The 25089-nt window shown below is 37.2% G+C and overlaps 1 protein-coding gene across 2 annotated transcripts in view; it reads right to left on the bottom strand.

Moving 5' to 3' along the window:
* The window catches only part of CCDC91 (coiled-coil domain containing 91), a 113385-nt gene that overhangs the window by 62468 nt on the left and 25828 nt on the right, over positions 1–25089 (bottom strand). For both annotated transcript variants that reach the window (XM_066319568.1, XM_066319567.1), the window contains exons 4-6: positions 23105–23262; positions 19956–20123; positions 17817–17921 (exon numbers count right to left, since the gene is read on the bottom strand). In XM_066319568.1, coding sequence (XP_066175665.1) covers positions 17817–17921; positions 19956–20123; positions 23105–23262 — 431 coding nt within the window. The remainder of the gene's footprint in view (positions 1–17816; positions 17922–19955; positions 20124–23104; positions 23263–25089) is intronic.

The raw sequence follows: 25089 nt of genomic DNA, 5'->3' as shown, positions 1-25089 counted from the left end.
TTGGTGCAGAAAGCAGAAACACATTAATCACAAATGCCCCTTTGCAGTATGCGACTGCATACACAACTTATACTATATAATTTTTAGCTTTTTGGGTCACAATGAAGTTGAAATTAATACAAATCTATGCTTTGGAATAAGCAAAACCTAGTATCTAACAAAGCATGTAAGACCATTAAAAATTAATTGATCTGATTTGAACTGTATTTAACTAGAGATTTCTGCTCTGTCACTCAATTCCTTTCTCCTCAAAGTCATCTCAGCAAAAAGTAAGAAACTGCAGCTACACAATCCTCTTACCTCTGGCCCAAATATAATGAGACATTTGGATTCTCTTTAATAAAACTGAGGGCTTTTGTGAAGCCCAGCAAGAACAACTGCTAAGTAGAAGAAGAATTGAAGATGGAAATATTTTGCTGTGTACATTAAACACTACATCAGAAACTAAGACACAACATGTGGGTACATAATTTTAATCCCACTGTGATGCAATCATGTATCACTGACAACACAAATCAATCCAACTCTGATATTATATGGGTTAAAAAAACCCAATTGTTTTGACTGAGGAAGTGAGATATCCCATTCTGGTAGAAAGCACAGTGTCTTTCACTCCCATTACCAGGCAAAGCAAAGCACAGAGCAAAAAAAAGCCATTTGTCCTCTTACAATAAATTCCTCAAGTTTTTCAGAACCAGCAATTTGTTCAAGATCATGTCCTAAATGTGAACTGGTAACGCAAGTTGAAGCATTGACACCAAAGCATTCCCGTAACACCTGTAAAGAGTCTTCCTGTAGAAAATATTCAAGGCAGTTATCTGAGCTGCTGCTGGCTGTCTGTCTTCTCTAAGGCTGTGGTACCTTCAGAGATTGCTGCCAGTCTGAGCCAGATCTCAGAAAGTAATGCACTCTCTTCCCCCTTCATTTCTGTACTCATGCAAGAAGGAGAACTATAGCTCCCTGCAGGTAACTGAAGTAGAAGACAAATTTCAAATCCATCTTATGCAGCTTTGCTTTACACAATTACATCATTACAACTCTTCATACTGGACTCCACTGCACTGAGATTTTTGTCTTCATAAAATCAACCCTTCTTAAAGAGCATCATTTAAAAAATTACAAATAACATTTAGCATCATAATGATTCTGTTAAGAAACTGGTAAGTTCTTATTTGAAGATATCAATATTTCCTTCAATTCATCCAAGTACAGAGAAAAAAATAGTAATACTGAATGCAATAGAACTAAATCAATTAGAAATTGAGGTAAGCATGATGAGAATCAGTCCATAATGGCTAATTAAGATACACACTAGAGTGTGCTATTGTGTATAAAATAGAGATTGGTCACTATTTCTGCTCATGTGAAATAAGAATGTGAGCTCTACAGAACTAAGACACAGGAACATCTCCAGGTCTCTAGCAAAGCAAGTATTTTCACTTTGGTCCTATCGCCAACATCCTAGTGAAAGATACAGCTAAGGACCTAAAGATAAGGAAAAAATATAGGGAGGAGAGAAAGATTTCAGACATCCCAAGATAACCAACACCCTCACATTATGCACAACCTTAAGCTCACCACAGGAAGCAAGGAGACACTGTGATTTATTTCATACAAGTAAATATCATTCGTACCTGGAGCATAACAATGGAAGACTTTGAGGTGAATAATGAAGTGAGGTAGCAAACAAACTTTCACAAGCAACTGCCTAACATCATGGTGGTGAGGACATTTCCTGCTGAGTTAGAAATGAGTTGAGCCAGAGTTGAGTGAGTGTGAACAGAGCAGCCTGCTGGGAATATTATGACTGATTAAATGTGAAAAACTATGCAAAGGAAATAGTATGGAAGAGCCTGTACATGCCCCAAACTGAAACATAATTACAGTTCCCACACCACTTTCCAAATATTTGCAGTGTATATCAAGGATTTCTCTATCCTTTTAAGACATTAATATTTTGTGAAGAACAATTACAGCTTATATTTGCTCTTTTTTTTTTTCCCTACAGGATGTGCATACAGAGACCCTAATAAGAAGACATTAAACAATAAAAAGATGTGCTAAAGCTAAAGTGTTGTTAGTATGAATGCACATTTTGCTACCGAACTGCATGATACGGTAAACAGCACCTATGCTTGGCTCAAGGCTTCCCTGGCTGCCTTGAGGTTTTTAAAATATTACACAGATAGTGTAAAAATTTTAAAATATTACACAGATACTCCTTTGGGATGAGGCTAAAAATGTGCCAGGGCAACTTACATCCTGGATACTTTCCTATTCCTCACATAATCAAAATGGTGGGACAGGATAGCAAGAGGAAGCAAGGAAGAAGGAGTGAACTGGAGGACAATGCCAAGGAAGATGACAAGAGAACATTTCCATTAAACAACATGAAAGAATGTTTAATAGAAGGATGAAAGGAATTCTGAGCTTCATTAGGATATTTTCGTGTCTCTTATCTCAAAAGCATCAGTCTTCAGCTCAAATTAAATTCCACCATTGTCCAAAGAGAACAAAATATTAATCTGGAAACGGCTGCCAGCTGTCATCAATGGCTACTGATACTGAAGCCAATTATAAAACCCAACATAACTGTACATGGTGCATGTATTTAAAAATATATCAGCATTTATGTAGTTCTTTACTGCAGTACACTTCATGGTACGTATAGATGTGTATGAAAAACTACACTAGGAGAGTTTCCCTTCTTTCTGTAGACAGGAGACTGACCTGCACATTGCAAGTGTCTGGGAAAAGGATGGCTTAGGGAAAGAGGGTCATGTTAGGAAATACTTGAGCAAGCTGGACATAATTTAGTCTGTGATGCCTGACAGGATGAACCCACAAGTGCTGAGGGAGTTGGCAGATGTAATGAGGTTCTGCTCAATACCTGTGGGCTGATCACAATGACCATGAGAAGTGTCTGAGAACTGGAGGTAGTAAATGTCATCTGTCTTCAAGAAATGACAAGAAACCACAAGGAGCTACCAACTAGGCAGTCCCAACTCAGTACCTGGGAAGGTAATTGTGTTGGTTTTTCCTGGGACAGAGTGAAGTGTTTCACAGTAGGGGGCTACGTTTTGGATTTGTGCTGGGAAAAGCATTGGTAACTCATGGGTATTTTAGTTACTGCTGAATTTTGACACTTCTCTAAAATGATCATGGTGAGACCTAAGTGTGGTCAGGAGAAGCTGAAAGTGACGTGGATTGAAAACTGGCTGAACACCCAAAGGGTGGCAGTGTGTCCCAGTGGACAGGAAGCTGAATATGAGGCCAACAATCCTGGACTACATTAGGGTAAATATTGCCCCCAGGTCATGAGAGGTGATTCTACCTCTCCACTCAGCATTGTTAGGGCCACTCCTGGAGTACTGTGTCCAGTTCTGGGCTCCCCAGTGGAAAAAAATGCATGGACATTACTGGGGAGAGACCAACAAAGGGACACAAAGATGATGATGGGTCTGGATCATAAAGAGAGACTGAGAGAGCTGTTAAGTCTGGAGAAAAGAAGGCTCAGGGGGATGTTATCAATGTACATAGGTACCTGAAGGGATGACACAAAAAGAACAGTCAGGTTCTGGAATGGGCTGCCCAGGGAGGTGGTGGAGTCACTGTCCTTGGAGGTGTTTGAAGAAAGACTGGATGTGGCATTCAGTTGAGTTGGTAAGGTGTTGTTAGGTCATAGGCTGGACTTGATGATCTCCAAGGTCTTTGCCAGCCTAATTGATTCTGTAATTGTTTTTACCAAGTCCTAATACACTAGGCATTAAGCCTGAGGCCCCTTGGTTTTTCTCAAAACTTTTCCACAGAAAGTACTAAAAAAGATCTTACAAAGCAAACAGCGGAGTGCTGCATATTTATCACAGGTGAGCTCTTCCAAAGGACCCATTGCATACAGTTCACTACAGCATACATGTTGTTTTCCAATATTTATTCTGGATACAACCTTTTATTACCAGTTTCAAACATATGAAATGTCAAACGTCAAAACTAACAGTAACCAAACCTACAATTTATATCAACAAAACTTTAACTAGAGATATCTTATGTGCCAAAAATTCGTAACATTTCCATCTGCAGCTCTGTTAACCTTTGCAAAGTAATCAATATTTGCTTTAGAAATATAACTAATTGAAAGTATGTATATGGAATTTTAATAGCGTTGTACTATTTGTAACACATAATGATGCTCACAGCAGATTCCTAGAAGACACCTTCAGTCTTTTCATGGATGTTTAAAAACCCAAGATGACTACAAAGAAACTTGGCACTCAGTCAAGAGGCTTCAAAGCATGCAGGAATAAATTTCACTTAAGCATAAATAAAAACTTTCCAAGGTTTACTTCTAGAAGATGTAAAAAAGAACATAATTATACGCAAATACTCAATTAATTTTATGTCAAGCTGTAAGATTAACATATCTTTGAATTTTTTCCAGTGTAATAAAAAACCTAATTGTTTTCTTCCTTGTTTCTGAAGTATAGAAAATAAGTTCCGCTATAACACAAACAATCATACTTAGCATAAAATAAACAGAAAGAAAACTTACATCTTTACATTTGAATCTACTTTTCATTTTCAGCATGTGAACTATTTTCTTTGGCTGCCTATTTAATTAAAAGTCCAGGAGCAAACAATGGTGATGTACTTATCTCTTCTTTCAATCTTAACTCCTTTTTTAATTTGTAAATATATTTTTGAACACTAAGAGCATTCCAAAGCAGACAAAGTATATGAAAACTAGCTGATCAACAGCTATTTTCCCATCAAAGTATAAGCAAAGCATATTCAACACAAATTGTTGCCATGCTCATTCCGGGCTACAAATGGATTTTTGTTTGCCGGTTTCCTGAAGACAAGTGCAAGTTAAACAAAAACTCAGAGAATTCACTGGACAACCAGAGACAAAAGTATCCATCTTTGCATCTAGTTGCTGTATTTGTTTCATTAAAAAAATGACAAGAATTTAGATCCGATAATAAAATAAAAAATAACCAGCTTGAGAAATTGAGCATCAAATCAAAGAGTTTCTTAGCTGAAGATCTGCATGAAAAACTTCTCTTGACCTTGTTGTTACAGAAAAAAGAGGGATACGAAATAAAATCAAACGCTTGTCAGTTAGACCATACTGTCCAAGCCAGAATGTAAACATCATCTGCAACTGAACTCCCAACATTTTCCTCCATCACAGAACTGCTGTTAAGCTGTAAACTTCCAAATTAACTTGTTGGTTATTTGTTTTACTTCCTGAAAAAGTCATAAATAGTCTAAGCATGAAGGGGGAAAAGTATCTAAAGAGATAGAAGTTACACCTTTGCCAGAGAAAACAAAGAAGCATATAAAGAAAACAGGAGAACTAACTAGAGCTCATTTATTTTAGGATACTGCTATGGATTCTGGAAGAAAGGGATTTTTGCCTAACCTCAGAAAAATTCCAGCTGGAAGGAAACATCTCCCACAGTCCAGAAAAAGGTATCCAAATCACATATACACAGATTTTATAAGAAGTCCTTCTCACTTCCAGTGTATCTTAGGGAACTAGTAATGCAGCTCCACATTCTGAACTCTATTTTGCTTCCTGTAAAACCTGTAAAACCTATACTGAACATGGATAGGTTTCATAGTACAAGCTCCTATTCTAACATGGCAGATATAGTGAAAACCACCAAAAATGTAATATTCCATACAACGATTATTTAAGTTTACAGTAACTGATATTTTGACTAGTTTACAATTTCAAATACGGCATTAATCAGATTTTTGGTTCAGGCATTCCTGACCCTGCCCTTAAGTGGCAATGAGGTAGGCCAGATTGGAGGAAAATATTCCAAATCATTCAGCCTGGGGAATATCCCCTGGACTGGAGTTACAACTTTAGTGACTGGGAGTAGACTATTTATTTTTCTCAGTTTATGACCAAAGTATTAAATCACAAAATCACACAATCATTCAGGTTGGAAGGAACCTCTGGAGGTCATCTAGCTTAACCTCCAGCTGAAAGCAAGATCAACACTGAATTTAAACCAGATTGTTCAGATCCTTGTCCAGTGAGATCTTGAAAAACTCTGAAGATGGGGATTTCACAACCTCGCTGGCTAAGACATCCCAATGCTTATCTTCACCATAAAATACTTTTTTCCTTGTAACAAGTTGCAACTTTCCATGTTTCAATCTATCACCATTTCCTGCTACACACCTCTGCAGAACCTGCCTGGCTCCATTTTTCTGACAACTTTGTACATATTGGCTATCTGCTATTAGGTTTCCTCTAAGCCTTCTCTTCTTCAGACTGAGTCAGTGTACACTGCAATCCTCTCATCCAAAATCTAGGAGTTTCATCACAGAAGGCAATCAGGTTGGTCAGGCATAATTTGTCTTTTGGTAAATTCATGTTGGCCATTTCCAATCATCTTGTTCATGTACCCAGAAATGACTGCTATGATGTTCCCAAAGAACAAGAGTCTGGTGTGCCTGGATCCATCCTTCTTGTCTCTTTCCAATAATCAGTGGCTTCTCCCAATCTCTGAGTTATGCAGAACTCTCTCATGGCAGTGGCCAACTCTCTCCTCACTCCTGAGCTCTGTGGCCTGGAGCTGCTGGTTTTTACAAACAACACCTCTTCTCTGCCATTTCTTTTTGCTGAGCTGGTGAAGTTCTGGCTCTGCTTGCTTCCCAGACACTGTGCATTTGTATGTGCACATTTGGCATGGGTGCCCAGAATCCAGCCAATTGTTGTGCTGGTTGATGCATGAGAGCCTGCTTTGGGTCATTTCTTTCACCACCTCCCACCTCTGAGATGATTAAATCCCCACTTCTGACAAATAGACGTTAAACTCAAATGTGGGAGGAGAAAGAAAGTCTTGCTTTGTTCTTTTACAAGCAACACATAAGATGGACAAATCAAGATGGCAGTATTTAATTCTCAAGAATATGTTAAAGAACTTGGGCTTGATTAGCAAAGACATCCTGACACCATCAAATTGCCTGACATCAATTAAGTTCCAATTTCTACAGTATTTTTAAGAAACAAACAAAAAACCTCAACTTCTCCCACAAAACTCCCTTATATTTTGAAGCCTAGATATAAACCTGGGCATCTAAACAAGCAATCCCAAATGAAAACCATAACAATACATGTATTAATTTCTCTATTTTAATTACTGTTACAGAAACACTGATTGTACTGAACTAATAGCAAAACTAAATACTCCAGAGGAGAAAAGTTATGTTTGAGGATATGGGATAGGTGGAAAATCTAACCAGTCTCTTAAAAACCAAAAAATAAATTTAACCTGATCTTCTCCTCAAAGCAAAGCAGTCTCACTAAAATCACAAAACACCAAAGTATTTTCTTTTTTTTCCTAAGTTAAGCCAGAAAACATCAGATGTAACATTCAGAAAAGAGTCAGCAATGATTGATGACACTTTAGGTTACGTAGAAGTAACTAAATGCTATGTTGGGTTTTAACTGATTTTTTGGGGTTTTGTTTGTTTGTTTGGTTGGTTGTTTTAATTTTTAATTAAACTGTGATTTGAAAAACACAGATCTATTAAAATTTAAAAATTACAGACCATTAAGTTATGTCAACTGATCTATTTTTTAAATGCATTACTATTGACCACAAAAAGCAAATGGATTAATATAGAAAATTATTCAGAATTCTAAAGTTACAGTGAAAATAACAAAAAATAGACATATATCTGTGCTTTTCAAAATAGAGTCTAAGAGTAATACAACTCAAGATTCTTGACACTTTTATTCACGCCATTTACTTCTTCACATTGATGATATTAACACTTAAACAAAATTGAAAAAATATTCTTTGATAAATGCACAAATATGAGGCAGGGAATGACTTTCCCATTATTGTATCTGACACTCATTCACTCTCCATGTATTTTTCTTGCCTTTTTCATTTTTTCTAGAACACCCCTCACTTTCTTTCACCCCTCACTCTGTCTTTCCCTCCAACAACGTTAAAACCACGATTCTCATGTTTGAATTTTTTATTTTGAACAACAGTAATTCTACAGCTCCCTCTTTAATCTATTCAATATGCTGCAGTTAAAAACAAAAAGGCAATCTCCCTCTTCCCACCCCAAAAAACCCCAAAACCAAAAAACCCCACCAAATATCCCACAGCAGCCAAAACCTTCCTTCCCAAGTAAGAACCCTTTTGTTGCTGAAAGAGTGAGAGGGAGAAGCAGAGGGATTCTAATTTGAACACAAATATTCTTTCCTCTAACTCTACAAACCCAGACCATACAAACGCCGCCCCTTTCAAAGTCCCTCAGTTCCTTTCTCCAAGCCAGCTGGCAAGGAGGCAAAAACAAGCTCACTCTTCCTTTGTTGTATGTGAGAAATTAAAATGTAAATACATTTTTAAAAGGCTGTAGCATTAGGACTGAATTTGACAGAAAGCTTGAGCTGTGTTTTAGCTTGGTCTGAAATTTCTTGGTATTTTACACTACGTCAGACCTCCCACAAATTGGCTTACCCAGATGAGAAAAATCATGATTAAGACACGTTCTTGTTCTGAGCAGCTCCCCTCTTCAGAGGGGCACAAACATTGCTTACAGTAAGGCTCTTGGCTGAAAGTGTTTGCAAAAAGGAAAAGCAAATCCTGCTGGAATATAGCCTTCTCAACTGGATGTATACAGTTTTATTAAGCATATGTAAAGGTATTTAAAGGACTGGAGGCCACATTTAAAAATGTAGAGTAGTGCAGCACCAGTCAAAAAATACAAAATATCATAAAAAATGAATAAATTTTTTATTCTTTCTTAATAAATACTGCTGGGTTTCTGTTGTGCAGTGGAAGATTTATCTGCTATAGCAGTGATTGGTCCAGGATAAGATAATTTAATTGGTGGTGACAGAAGCGGACCATGTTGAAAGTTGATAAAATATTATCACAGGAATTGTAACACGCCTCAAAGAGCTGCTATTTTTATTTAACAAATAATCATTTCTCAAAGGAATGTGAAAGTAAAGACAGACAAATTTGATGTAAGGAGGAGGGCAAGTGCCACTAGATCCCCGTTCATGAGAGAACTCTCTAATGAAAATATGCAAAATATGAGACATCTTTAGACTATTCCTGTAGCCTTTGTTAGCTAAAACATTTCCTTTCTTCTTGCATGGGAGATGTCCACTGCATTTCTGGCTAAATTCCTTAAAGCCCTGAATAATTTTCCTCAGTTGGCCACTGCTGCCACATTTATAGAAAATAACAGCATAGGATATCTAAGACTAATGTATCTTAAAACAACACCACTGAATGTGCTAAAGTGACACAGAGTTGAGCTGTGTCTTTACAAGCAGTGAGTCCAAGTCCCAGGGACTCAGGGAACTCCCCACCAGCCCAGCTGAACGCAGCTGTTTTCCCACTGGGGATTCTGTGCAGGTAATTGAACTCCCAAGGGGCAGAGATGTAATCACACTCCATATGAAACCCTGGAATTGTTCCCTCCACTGACCTTTCTCAGGTTTTCTTTTTCCTTTTGTTTTATTTACTCTTTTAAACAAAGTGTTTCACAGAAGTATTTCACAAAGTATTTTCACAAAAGCAGTGCCTGGAAATAGGTTTTAGCTCAAAAAGATGGAAATGGATCTCCTTTTCTGCTCATCACTAACAAGAAGGCTCTTCAAGCATAAAAAGTACCTTTCCAGTTAAAAAGTTTGAATATAAGGGAGCTTCAGAACATTTTCCATTTTTTATTGCTTACCAGCTCAAACTCTGTTTTCCTTCAGAGCTTCCCTGAAGTTATCAAGACTTATTGCAAATACTCTGCCCAGCAGGTCAATGGAAATTTGCTTTTCAATGACACATTCACTTCTTACTTATCTCTAAAGTCACACAAACTCAGCCCTTTGAAAACCTAGCACAGAAACTTTGCGTTCTCCCTACATAAACAGAAGTACATTAAGCACAAACTTACTGGCTGAAATTATTTTCAAAAAATAAAGAAATATTAAAATAACTGAAGAAATTCAGAATTTCTCTCAGTCCTTTATTGCAATGCCTCAGGTTATTTTGAAAGCATTACTCAGACCTATTATTTCATTTTGACATTATGGTACTGACTTCTAGAAATTAATGTTGATCATCCTAACCAATTATTTGCCTGAGAACGCTTTAACTTGTAGTGCATATCCAAAACCCAAAACACTCCATGTATTTATCAATACATTCAAGTAATAGGTTTATTTTTAAGGAATTTCATAGAACCAGGAAAATCTGTTTTATCTTAATATCCTCCAGGTTTAAGAACAGATGTTCAAGTTTTCATTAATATCAGCTTTCTTTCAGTGATAAAACTTTCGCCAAGAATAGTAAAAAAGTTCTCAGCAGTTTAAGTACATGATTATTTTAAATGTCACATGCTCTTCTGGACCTTTTAATCCTTTAATGAGGAAAAAAACCTTATACAAGTCTCAGCAGCAAAACGTTATTTATTTATTTAAGAGCAGCAATAGTAAAGTAACTTTATCTCTGGAACTGCTTTCTCAATATCAGGAGTTATACCGAAGTGACTTGTTACACACCTTCACAGTAGTTTAAAATATTAGTTATTTGTTGACACTTTGGCTACATATTAACATTTTGGCAGTTCACTCAAATAAAAAAAAGTAAAGGCATAATTAATAAGGAAGTTTCCAAGGCAACTGAGAAGGGGTGAATAAATTCAACTTTGATATGGAAATCACAAGAGTTTCTTGGCTATGTAATAACTTCCAGGGTGTGAATTAGTTAGATTAGAATACATTTATACAAATAAATTTGCTTAGTACTTGGCAAATTACACATTTTAGCTGGCTTTAGAAGCACAAGTAAACTGTGTTTCAACACCAAGTGATAGTGTGTACAGATAAAATTTAATACAGATTGAAAAAGTAAATTTAAAGGTGTAGCAGGTTAATTAGGCAGTAAAAGTTTCAGTAATGTATTAAGCTGCATTCCACAGTCACTCATAGTTTATTGATGATCTATAAACCAAATAAGAAAATTTAACAAGTAAAGGGCAATGAAAGGACAATCCTTTAAATCTCTCCCCAAAACAACATACCGATATTTGCCGTGCATCTTATGCCTCCAAGTGTATAAACAGGAAGTACAAATTCTTTTAAAAGTATTGACTAATTTCAGCTAACATTGGTTAAGATTTACTATTTTGGTGGAGAGTAATGCTCAGGTACTCACAATAATTACCCTGCCTCAGATGCCTTACACTGGACACAAACAGCACCGGAGTGGACCCAGGGACACGGAGATGCTTTGGCACCGTTCTCCGTATTTTTTAGGGAGGTGCATGCCAAGCAGCAGATAACTGTCCTACAAGCATTGCAACATTCCCCTTCACCTGTTAAATCATCTTGTCTGGTTCACAGTTCATTAATTAAACTATGAATGGCTGCAGATTGCTGAAAACTTTATTGCTCATTAACCTGCTACACCTTTAAATTCACTTTTCAAATCTCTATTGAATTTTATTTATGTAACAGATAACTGGCCTGAAGCATTGTCTTAGCAATACAGTTACCTAAGTTCCTTTCTACACAGGTCTCTTTTCAGATAAATGCTGCACATTTTCATTATCCCTTCAAAAATCCAACAAGATGCTACTCCTACAAGAGCTAGAAAAACCTGGATGTGAAAATCTTGAGATAAGACTGGTGGTAAAGAGTCACTTAACCAATCAGTGCTAAATATATCTGGGCATTTCACAACATTCTTAGGTGGAATTTTCATATTAAGCAGGAGAAAAAGTAAAGATCAATCCCTCCCAATGCACTTGCTGTGAATGTGCAAAAGAAGATGTGCAGTAGGTCTGACCAATGCACTCAAATAAATCCAGGATGCACTGGCATAAAACAGATCAGGACACATACAAAGCAGTCAGGACACAAACCCTGGTTTTGTAAAAAATTGTTTTGCTAGTACCTACTTGCACACTAAGAAAATGAAGGATATTTAAGCACATTTTTTTTAATACTTTGAAAATCAGGGAGGCAAAGGAGGCACATAAGTGTAAAAAAACAAATGCTTGGCATGCCCTATGACAGTAACTGAGTATCAGATAATAATTCAAGTCAGGCATTTCAAAGCTGTTAAATGACAGCACAATAGCATAAGAGAGGTATATTTTTCAAACAAAATTAGAATGCTTAGTCTTACATCCACTCTTCTAATAATTCTGAAACAAGACAGCACAACAATTAATAAAAGAATTGAAGTTTAAAAGGAAAACATAAGGCAAAAGAGCAGAAATCTTTCCATAACAGAAATAAAAAGTTATTTTTCCTCATGGATGGAAAAATAATTTAGAGGAAAGAAGACATCGAAACTGGGGGGAGGGGGGCGAGGGTAGGGGGGAAACATGCCAAAATGTAAACAGCTCTGAAATTATTAATAAATAAAGACTTTGAATAAAAATGAGTGTCTGAAAGAAGAGTACAGAGAGTAACATTAAAAAAATTAAAGGTGAATAAATAAACGTGAGGTATCTGGCACTCACTTGAAAAAGAGGTGGGCAAGGGATTGTTGCCATATCCATAAATACCTTTAACAGTTCAGCAAAAAGATGCACTGCTATCTGTTAAAGTGTCTTTTCTGAAATTCCCCCTTTTTCCATATTCCATAATTTTAAACCCTGCTGTGACCCGTGAAATTTCCTGGAATCTCATTTATAAATTTGTTTGCATGTACAGTACATAAACTTTATTTTCACACCTATTTTTTTTTTTTTTGTTATTAACATTCTGTCTCCTCTATGTCTGCACCTAAAACCAACCTAAATATTTTCTTAGAAGATGGTGTTTAACAGGATGTAAGTCATATATTAGTTTTGTAAGAAAACATACATTTTCTAGTACTCCAGCCATAAAAACCACCTACCTCCAAGACCTGTTTCCAACCTCCTGCAGAACACCTTTTCCAGGATCATAAATGCACTCTCCTGGAAGGAAGGAGCAGGCAGGCGATGACAGGGCGTCGCCTCATGTGTGAGGGAGGAGCTGGAATGTGTGGATGGATCTCTGTTTTGGGGTAGGGGATCAGGGAAGGATTTGGGGGTCAGGATTTGCAGGCAGGCCAGCAAAGTGGGAATTGCTGTGCCAGGCAGTCTCCAGAGGGATGAGGCAGGTGAGACCTTCTCAAGGGAACAGAATGTAGCCTCATGTGATTCCTCACGAGGAACGTTTCCAACCCCAGAATCAGCCAGTGGGACAACACGGCAATCCAGGAGATTCCTGGGGCACACAGATAACAACCCCTGGAACACAGGCAGCTGAGGAGCAACCCATGAGGAACTCTGGTGGACCTGAGCCTTAAAAACATGGAAGGACTCTCTGAGGATGTGAGTATCTGGCCTGAATGCAGTGACCATGGAAGGGTGAGTTCAGGAGAAGAACAAAACCAAGGATCACAATGTTGGACATGACGGATAAGGTTTCGACCTCTTTGGGAACTGCCTGTGACATGGGATACAGCTCTAGAGAGAAGGCTCCAAAACAGCTGGTTCCTGCTCAGGGATTATCTCCTCCAAACTCAAGAATGGTCCATAGGGACAAGCAGGAAGTCAAGCACAGGCAGCAGGAAGCCTGCATGGATGAACATCACTAAACTCTAACACAAAAGGGAAGTGGAAGCACTAACTTCAAAAACAAGGAGAGAGGCACAACCAAATATGCATCCTGGTTTTTATGAATTTGTGTGATATATAGGTCTAATATATAAAAACCTCCAAAATAACAGGCAATATTAATCAAAGTAAAAATAAAGTCATCCCTCAGAGATAAGAGAGAATAAACTGGCCCAAAATCTCAGGTTTACCATTTCCTATCTTTATAGAACTGCATTTAAAGACTTTTTCCTCATAATTTGAAGCTGTATAATTTAAATGTGACATTTGTACAGGTATTCAAATGAAAAATTCCCCAAAACATAAACAGCTATGGAAATACATATATGAAACAATATCTAACATCAGCAATGACTGAATTTAGGTTATTGTTACCTTTAATCCCAGTTACTGCATGTTCTAATTAATTTCTTTTGATCACTCTCTACTGTTCTGTGAATGTTTTTCTCAGGATAATCTTCCTCTCCTGCCTTTCTGAAACACCGCTCAAACAAGGAGCCTATCTGACCCACTTTCTTACACTCAAAAATATTATGTATAGTGAAGAAGTCACACTACCAACCAATTCATTTCCAATCATGATTCTTTGCAAAAACAGTAATACTGCTGCACAAAATATGCATATATAAGTCTCTCTTTAAATAATTTTTTTAAGATATTCCCTAAAGAAAGGTGGAACAGAAACACTGGCTTCCAAAAGGAAAAAAATTGTTGGTGTTTTCATAACATACAGATTTGTTAAGCTGGAAGAACAGAAATCTGTTGTCAAAAGATAAAAAAGAAGTTTATTTCAAAAATGGTCACACCACAGCAACTATATTGTCATTTACAAAAACAGCCTGCTTAACTTCCAGAAATGCATGATGATTGGAAAAAATGTGTATAACTGCAAAGAGAATTTTCCAGTGGAAATGCAGCACTTCTTCAAATGGGACTGTGTGGTAAATCAAACAAGTTGCAGAGAAAAGTATGATCCAGTTCTTAGTGACTTCAATCACCAAAACCAGTTGTCTGTAGATAGACCAAACATCAGGAGCCTTATCAGCTAAACAATCTGTCTAAAGAATTCAGGTCCTGCTCAGAGCAGTTGAAACCAGGCCCTACTTTCCTTTCTCAATTTAAGCGTTCCCTCACTGATTTGCAAACAGGAGAATATCACCTGCTGAACAGGAATGTTAATTTTGCTAATGAAGGTTTTCACTGTCTACAAATTGGAATCTGGTAGTTTTAAAATCCAGCCTTTGCTTATTTCTACAACATACTGTAATGTGGCTACAATAAAATTTTAGATTTCTAGGATTAAGTGACCACTAAATCTGCATTATCTCCAAAACCTTGTATGACTTACTAGTCCCAAATGACTTAAAAATATGTAGCAACTCACACCTGAGGAAGACCTGAAGTGTTAAAAGTTGAGATGAATATAAGCACTCTGATCAAAAAAAGGGAAAAATATAAAATTGACATACCAACCAAGAAAATATAAAAATCAGACATACATTTTCACCTGTTTCTCTCCTGTCTAAACTAAGTAAGGAATTCTAAGGCTAAGATTGCAACTGTATTGTTGCAACACTGCACACAAGTCAAACTCCCTAAATTTACACTTCCCACAGCAATTTTAACTCAGTTCCAATTTGCAAGTAAAGAAGTTAGAAATATACTATTTTATTCTGCCTCTTAAATAGTACAAACACCAAAGCAGAAATGTGGGAATCATAACTCTAATTTTATTAGCTTATATGAATTCAAGATCTCTAAGAGACTGTTCCATTAAATATGCAAACAATTCTATAATACTAGTTAATAGTAATTTGTTTATTCTGTTTATGAAACCACTGCTGGCCCTTTACTGTCTCTGGTTGCTGCAGTTACATATGGGAATAATGTTAAGAATGTGAAAATACTACGTGGTCTGCTCAATCTTGATTTTTTTAAAAGCTAAATTTACTTAGATGGAACACAGAACTTTTTACCTTTTGGTTTTACACAGTGATAAATGAGGCCACACTCTATTGTTATCCATTGGTTAAATATTAACACTGTACCAGAAATTTGGAATTCTGCCTCCCATACTTAGGAACAGTGATTAACACTACCCTTCAGTTCTTCAATTTGCAGAACTACCAAATTCAGTTTAAGGCTTTTTTCACACCTATGATGAAGAAAGTTTGTGAGTAGCCCAGTACAAAACTTGCTTCATTAGAATGTTAACCCTGCTCAAGAAATATTTTTATGTTCCTACCTTGTCTTTCCAAGTTATCTTTTTCTATATCAAAAAACCTAAAGCATATGTCATTGATGCAATTTTGTGAGAACAAAACTGTGATAAACATAACTGTCACCCTTGACTGAGGCAGAAACCAAAAGCAAAGATGTAAAAAAAATAAGATTACTGACTTAGTTACTTGACAAAGATCAATGAAATCTCCCAGAACTAAGAAAAGTACCTTCTTCAAAAAATAAAAGGGTTTTATCTAAATATCACCTTGTTAAAAATCTGATTAACTGACTGGCTTTGTTAGATCTACAGCGGATTTTGAGATTTCCCTGTCACAAGTGCCTGGAGCCAGTTAATTAGTAAATATAAAAGTGTATGAAACAGTGCATGTTCATGTAAAAGGCAGTTAGAAAAGTGTCCTGAGGCACTGGTTTTATACTTTTTACTCAAACATTAACAGAGCAATTTCATTTAAAAGGAATTAAGTCAACGCACACCTACAGCTTTGGACGCTGGCATCGCTTCCATTGGAAACCTCATCCTGAGAGTTCCTAAAGCTGTGCCAGAGGCACCACTGCAGTCTGCTTTAAAGCTTTTCAGGTCAACAGCACTAATAACCAGCTGCTTCTACTGGAAAAGGCAGAGGCAGTGGGACAGACATCTGTCCTCAGGAGCTGCCAGCTCTGCTCAGTGTGTGGCCACAGGTGGTGACCCTCGTGGTGCAGGAGCCAGAGGAGAAAGACAAAAGAAACTAAAAGCTGTAGTAACAGAAGGCATCCACAATTCAAGTCTCATGAAAGTAATTTTAACAGGCAGCTCTTAGAAGCTTGACTCACTCTCCTGCTCTGGTTTGACTTTGGCTGTACTCAGAACACAACAAGAGGAAGCACATGAGCATTTCTACAAAGTAAGTTAAAGGTTTTGACCCTTTTATAGCCATTTTTGAAAACTGCAGTACCTAACTCAATGAGTTATGATACGGACTGATAGTTGCGAACCTCAGTAGCATTTTCACTATCCAAATTCACAGCGCTCTTCAGGCAGAAGTATGTACTAACATGAAATCCACCTGTTCTATTGTTTAGGAAAGCAAATAACTTTAAGCACTATGGTACTCCATAAATCATGAGGGTTTTAAGTTAAAATTCCTTTTATATCATGGTTCGATTAATCAAACATTTCTTTCACTGAGTAAAGTGTTACACACAAAAAAGGAAAAAAATAGTATTAGATAATTATATTACTGTAAATTCCAGAATGTACTGCTATCAGGAATTCAAAATAAATTATTACAGCATTCCTTTAAGTACAAATGGGAAAAAAAAGCAATAGGTATTAAAGATCATCCACAGCAGCAAAAAAATTAAGTGAAGCTGAGTTACAGACACAAACTTTTGAAATCTGTAACATAGCTTGCTTTGCTCTAACACTGGAAGATGACCCAAAACTTCAATGAAAAAAATGACTGGGATGCAAAACTTTACACATGTATTTAATTGAAGATGTTAGCTTTCACAATGGAAACAATTCTAATTCCATTGTCTAGCATCCAATTACATTTTACAGGTATTTATTATGCAGCATGAATTATTCCCCATTGAAGTTAGGTAAGACAGCACAAACAATTGGCCATAGCACTCTAGAACATGCTATGTCACGCTCTTAAACACAACTACTGAGCAAAGTGGTTTTCTTTCCATCTGTTTTATGAAATAGATCCCAACAAAGAAGAGTGACCTGAGCTACAAAAATGTAGTTAGGCAAGTGGGATATTAAACTTACATTCCTGCTAATCTAAAAAATCAGGCTCTGATCTAAAAACCTCTGAAATTCTTTAAATTCAAATGGATTTGAAGCAGGCCCACAGATGCCTAAAAGAATATTTCAGGACATAAATATGCTCTATACAAAACCTTCCTGAAAAACAAGGATACTACAAGAAAGAAATTACCTGGAGTGTCTTGTAATGATCTTGATGTGGAAGCACTTTTTCTTTTTTTTCCTTCAAGAAATCCATTTCTAGCACACTATGTTTTTCCAGTAAATATTCCAATTCCTGTAAAGTTTGTAAAATAAAACACATGAAATTACAAATGCTTGCAAATTGTGAAAATACAGATTCATTCAACCATTCAAACTAATTTAATTTCTGAAAACTGTGATATTTGCTGTCTTAATTATCACAGAGATAAAGGGTAGTGCAAGAAAAATTTGGCTGCAGTCTTTAAATTGAGACATTATTTTCAAGAGTCAGCCATATAAAACCCAAAGCATGTCCCATGTATAAGGAATGACCCACGTGAAGTGGCCAAGGTGCCCTTAATAACATCCTCTAACTTCTTCTGAACCCTGAAGGGTTCAGGCAGCTGGACCTGTTTTTACAACTGGAATTATTCTCTCCTATTCTATTCCAATTATTTTTGTATTTTAATATCTTACTCTGCCTTTCTGCACTTGAAAAGCAGCATATTAAATGTACTGTCAGCAAATGTTTTCACTGAAAAGGCAGGAATCCTATGACATATATGCATGCATGCAATGATCCCTTTCTACATCTGTAAAATTAATAAAACCTTAAACTATTCTGGGATCTTGAAGAGAGCCAACTTGTACCAACAGATAAAAAGGAGACTAACACCACTGACAGTAAACTTCAAAATTATTTGCTGTACAAGGAGCTAAAGATTTTTTATTTTTCCTTAATGCAGCCATAGCTATTGTACATAAGCTGCTGGCACCCTTTCAGTTGCTCAAGAGCAACAATTTCTCCAAGCCATGTAGGAAGCCAGTATAGAAACAAATGACCTGCCAGGTCAGTGCACAGCTATTCAAACAAAAGCATGACTGAGAGGGTCATGAAGAGGACAAAAAGAGCAGGTCTGCTTAGTTCAACCCTGCTTTTGGACAAAATAGTCAAAACAGTTTGAGAGATTCCACTGGTGAGATAGAAACAAGACTGTGGAACACCCATTCAAAGCCTCTCTCTCAGCTGCCTCCTCTTTCAGCCTGTATTCCTGCTTCCCTTCCAACCTTTCCCTCACACACTTAGCAAAACCAGCCCATTGCAGACCTCTTCATCCTTGGCTCCAGTTATTCACCCTCATTTTCATTTCCAACAAGTCATTTGCTCCTTCCCCAACACAACCTGAGGCCTCCCAAGAAACAGTATTAAAAATAACAGAAGTTAAAACTCACTCTCCCATGCCTCACTGACCTTTTGCTAACTCAGATGTGTAACTACAGGCACAGCCCTGCTTGGTGCTCTTATTGTACTCAGGTCAGAAGGAATATGAAGAATTTAGCTACTAGAGCTCCCACCCCAAAAAAAATCAAAACAAAGCTCATGCTGAGAAAGCTAGTATCTTTCTTTTTAATCAGTTAGGCTAAAGACGTATTTTTTTCCTGACACTTCAGAAAAATTCAGCCTAAAACAGACACCAGACATTAAAAAAAAAAAAAAAAAAAAAAAAAAAAAAACGGATTTCAGCTAAATTGAGTGGTGTGCCCAGTTCTGGCCAATCTCTGGAGAGCATCCAGGAAAGAACAACAGAGATAGAGAAGGGTTTGGAGCACAAAAATCTGGCGAGAAGAGGCTGAGGCAGCAGTGGGGTCTCAGGCTGGAAAACACAGGTTCAAAGGGACCTTATATTTTGTAGCCAGGTGGGGTTGGGCTCTGCTCCCAGAGGAAAAGGACAAGAGGAAATGGCCTGAAGGTGTATCAGGGGAGGTTCAGGTTGGATATCAGGAGGAATTTCTTCTTGGAAAGGGGAGTCAGGCACTGGCAGGGGCTGCCCACAGAGGTTTGGAGACCCATCCCTGGAGGTGTCCAAGGAGTGCCTGGATGTGGCACTCAGTGCTCTGTGCTGGTCATGAGGTGAGGACAGGTTGAACAGGTTGAAGTTTTAAATGGTGTTCAAAGTCTTTTCCAACCTTAATGATTCTGTGATTCTAAATCTAGCCAGTTTATCTGGAATTTGGCTAATTTCAACAAAAAAATTAATTTCAAATGATTTTAAACCTCTTTCAGCTCCACCTATGTATAATTCCCATATAAATGCCAAATGTTTTTATTCAAAAAGACTACTCATACCTTTTTGATTTTTAGTTTTTCTTCTTCAGCACAGCAAAGCTTGATTTCAAGGTTTGCAACGGCTTGTTGAAGGCAGCTCTTGGGTTCATTTGTTCTCTTTGTCTCAACATCAGCTAAAGTCTTGTCTTCAATTACATTTGAAGAGGCAACTGGAGTATCTGCTTGAGTCTAATTCATAGGAGAAAAGTGGAACTGAATCATCTCTGTCAATGCATCAGGGAAACAAACTCTCCTTGGATTAGTCATTCCATGTTTTCACCCAGTGTATACTGCAAACAGTGGTCACAGAAAGGGAATACAGAGGGTTTGCGCTAAAATAAATCTCTCATCCTTAGGCTAGACTAAGAGAATAAAAGTAATTCAGACATCTCTACAACATTTATTTACTGCTATTTCAGTAAACTGTAGAAGAACAGAAAACAGGTGAAACACTGATGATAAGTCCACACTTTCATAAAGAACACAGATAAATTAGGTGATGCTTAAAACATTTTGTGGTATAACTGACAAAAAGCTCAAAATAAAAGTCAAGCCTTTATTTCTTCCCTCTTAAAAAAAATAAAGGAGGAGGCAAACAATTGTCCATTTTGCAGCAAAAGAACTCCAAGGAAAAAGCTGGAAAATTGATTCAGCTGCCACTTTTTCAACAATCTGAAAGCCAAGCAAATTTAAGATTTGGGTGGTGAAAGGAATATCTCAGCATCTTTATTAAAGAGAGGTTTGACTGATCTGACCTAATCCACCCCCAGGACCTTTTATTCCAAACATATACTCGGATAGTGCATTGACTTTCCAATAAATATCTCTCAAAGGATTCAAGTAAAGTAAAAAACCAAACTAGCTGAGATCTTGACTGTACATGAATATATAAAATACAGCAGACAAAACAGACAGAGAGAAAACCGCAGTTTGTGCTCTGAATTCTTCTGTAAGAGGCAAAGAGAAGCCATATGTACCAGTTCCATTTCTGAGTACTACTCAAGATTAGAGTCTGGCACCACCAAAAACTGTGACCATGGAACCTGTAATAGTGAAGGATTTTTTTACATGAAATCTCGGGAGGCTCTGGACATAGAATTATAAAAGAATACACTTCTCCTAGCATTACTCTCTAACAGGTATAAGAATATTTTATTTTAGTTTTCTGCCTACCATCTTCCTTTAGTTTACTTCTTAGTGCAAAGTCATCGCCATTTCAAAATAATGTTAAAGAACCTGCTCTCAACTCCTTTCAGCAGGACTTGCTAATAAAGTTTTAAAATTTGTACTATTTCCTGCCTTACAGAGAATTTATGGAATGATGGGTCTGTCAGTAGCTGAACAGAACAAGAAGAGAAAAACTGAAACATGGATGAGAACTAGAATCTGCACGCACATTTAGTCTGAAGTAACAAAGTGTATTTCTTAGTTTTCTGTAAGATTACCTAACTAAATGACTTTATAGTTTAAAAAAAATACCCCTAAGCCTTAGTGTTCTGGAATAACCCAAGCGCTCTTTCCAGAGAACACAAGAGCTAAAATTGCTGGCCTAGCTCAAATAAGAAAGGTTGAAGGTTATTCACTGTTAGCCAAAATTAAAAAAAGGCAGGATCTGTGGTGGCTGAAGAAAATCACTTTTTGATCATCCTGCCAGTAAAAGAAATTTACTTATCAAAACTTTGTTGAAGAGCCAGATGAAGAGCCTTCAACATAGAAAATTACCCTGGCTGGCATCAGTCAAAAAAAGAAAACAAACACTCCTCCCTCTCAGGAAAAAAAAAAAAAAAAAAAAAAAACAACATAACTTTTGGATTTATAAATCTCTTTGATATCATTTGCATCTGGGATCAGCTCTGCTTCACTTTTCATAGGCTTTCCCCAGAATATTAGCCTGGGAACAAACACAGAATGGTAACTAATTAATTAACTCCCCATTGATGCCACAGTCTTTCTGGAAGTACCAAAATACAGATGCTCCTCTAAGAAAAAGAGTAAGGCTCAGTTAAAGCAAAACCTGTATTTTGTGCATGTTGTTCAAATAGCTCTAAAGAAATGCTTTTAAATTATCAGAAAATAAAAATCTGACTTAATCATGAAATTCAGCTTTCACCAGGCACAGCCTTAGGACTTGATGAGCCTACCTGAAGAAATAAGAAACTAAGGAAGTGCTGAAAATGGGAGGGTTGACAATTAGCCCAAATTGTCAAAAAACCTCACAGTGAGGCAAGAGCATTTCCAAGCATATACCACCCCACGTGCTGAAACAGGGAAGTTTACAATGAATTAACATGCTGAAATGGGGGTCATTGCAATTAATGGCAATAAAAACCTCGGAAGGATAAACGTATTAAAGTCTCATCTGCAGCAGGTCCTGAGATTCTGACAGAATTCTTGTGATAATCTTCAGGGAGAAAGGCTTTTCCCTTCCTTGCTCACCTAGTTGTTAAGTTAAAAACTAAACATTTTCACATCCCAGAAAGAAACAAGCATCAGTTCTCAGCAGCACTGCAGCCACAGGGAGAGATAAAGATCCCACAACTAGGACTCTGTAAGACCACCAAAAAAAACCCCAAACCGAACTTTAAAAGTAATGGGGAAAAATAAAACAAAATAAAATGCAACCTCCCTATAATTAATTTAATTATAATTAAGTAGAGATTAAACATTAATTCTCGAATCATAGAATGGGTTGGAAAGACCTTCAAGATGATCTCATTCCAACACCCTGGCAGGGACAAAACACCTTCCCCTAGACCAGGTTGCTCCAAGCCCCATCCTTGAAAATCCTAAAAACCTAGTCTTAAACCACTTGAGAAAACATGTAAGTACAACATACAGCTCCAGTTGTAATCTTTTCAGCTTTAACAGTAGCCAGTTTTTTAGAGAGAACCTTCCTGCTGATGTTTCATTCATGCATGCTCAGCACCATAAGCATGCCTTTAATGTCTCAAACACAGTTCTCTCTCTTGCAGTTCATACCAAAGCAGTATGGTTTCTCTCAGTTATAGGTTTCGTAAATACTTTTAAAATCATTCAAGGCCTGCATCACAGAAATCCAAGAACCTTTTGCCTTTAAAAAGCATTTCAACCTAAATGTGCACAGGAAAGACGAGACATTGACATCTAATACATTGAGTTCCTTCACTGAAGTTTAAAAATTGTGTGTTTACCTGTACTTCAGGAAGAGCTGAATTTATCACACTCTTGGCTGTTTGAAGAGCTGTTGCCACATTATCACTTGATAAAATGAAGGAGTCAGAAGGAACCAGGCAGGAAGAAGGCACAGAGCGCTCCAGGAGAACATCAGCAGATCTATGGACTTCAGGTACTTGAAACAGAAAACACACATAATATGAAGAACAACTCAAAAGTTAGTTCTGTTTCTGGAGTCCATACTCGTAAAAACTATCACAAGTCTAGTCATACCAATTTAAGATTATATACCCCTTATAATCCAATTGCGCTGAAGAGTAATTCCACACAAAGTGCCTGTGCTTTTCAGTAGCATCAACTTAAGGACATTCAAAATGGTAGTCACAATACATTTAGACTTTTATTTACACAGAGGTTTTACAAGACAACAGCTCTCAAAAGGACCACTTTTAACTCTGTCACTTTTGATTCCTACAGCACGTCAGCTTCAGCATGATCTTTAATCAGTTTCAGTCAACTGGAAGACTATACTTCTAATTTCCCAAATTTTATACATTTTAAAAGTTAAAAAAATCCACAACTGTATTAGAAGCCACATACAAACAGCTTGCCAAGACATATGATACAGCAGCTTTATATTTTATAAGAGATAAAAAGACAACAAAGTAAATAAGTCTCTAGCTAATAAAACTAACTGGACTGAGAGCTCTTCCATACCAAATTCCAGTTATGCCATAAAAACCCGGAACAGTGGAACAGCATTACCAACCTGGCACAATAGAAACACCTTCTTTTTAAAAAAGACATAAACTAAACAAACGTAACAAAAAGAAAGAAAAAGGGAAAGTTCTGTCTACATTTTTAATTTAACAGCAAAGTCCTGCAAACTTTGAAAAGGTCAGCTCCAGATGTGTCTTTGCAATAGGCAGAAAGAATCACATCGAGTTGTTTCAGGAAAAGCAGCTCCCATTATTATTACAACTCTTTATGGCAACATGTAAAAGATGCCACTAGCCTGGAGCAAGTCTCAGCCTCTGGATATCACTGCTAAATGCTGCAAAAGTACTCAGCACAAACCAGTGTGTACAACTAGCCTCGAGGCATTCAAAAAGACACATCAATCCTTGAATCCAGGCACTCTCTGTCCCATCTTCTTCAGCTCTCAGTCCTAGGATTCAGGTATAACATAGAGGAACATGGAAACCTCATCGAATGAAAAGAAGAAAGAAAATAGACCATGAGGCAGAGAAGTATCAGTAGGGTAATTGCAGTGATAGTAGATTTGGACATGGCCAAAAACATAGGAAAAAAAAAATCACAGCTCAGCAGAAGATGGAAACTTGGCTGAAAAGCATAGAGGAGAGTACTTCAGCAAACACAACAGAAACCAGTCTAGGTAACTGCATTTTAGTAGTTAACTCTTCCCCAGAACTGGAAAAGGGACCTTTCTGGCTTTCTTTTAGGCACCTTAAGATAAAACACCCCTCCCATTTCAAATGTCTGCTTTCAAAGGCAGCTTCCTATAACAATTACCTACTCTGTTAGTTCAAGTGGCAGTGAAGTGACATAGTGACATCTTTTTGTATCTAAACAAACATTAAAGTCTCAGCTGTATGCTACCACTTAATGCCCTGAGTCTCAGTTTTAAATTTCCATCTGATGGAAAAACAGATAAAATAATGTACCATGCAATTTCTGACTGAGCAGGCAAGTGGTTCTCTTACTAGAACTGTCAACTCACACGGAAAAACTGAGCATGATCCTTGTGACGAGAGTGTTCAACCTTTGGTGACGATAACCAGAGCATAGGCATAATTCACACATAAATAATTTATCACAAAGGTCAAAACAGCCATGGAGACTGGGCACATATGAGGAATGTAGACTTGTTGAGATAAGAGCTTTAGGCATTCACATATTTTGGGGCGTCCAATCCTAGAGATAAAGCTCCATTTTTCAGGTAGTAGAGTTTTACATGCACTCCTACAATCAGGTGGAGCTT

The sequence above is a fragment of the Sylvia atricapilla genome, chromosome 5, assembly GCF_009819655.1.
Source record: "Sylvia atricapilla isolate bSylAtr1 chromosome 5, bSylAtr1.pri, whole genome shotgun sequence".
NCBI classification, from domain to species: Eukaryota; Metazoa; Chordata; class Aves; order Passeriformes; family Sylviidae; genus Sylvia; species Sylvia atricapilla.
The sequence above is the reverse complement of the archived record's forward strand: the minus strand, read 5'-3'. Positions and strand labels throughout refer to the sequence as shown.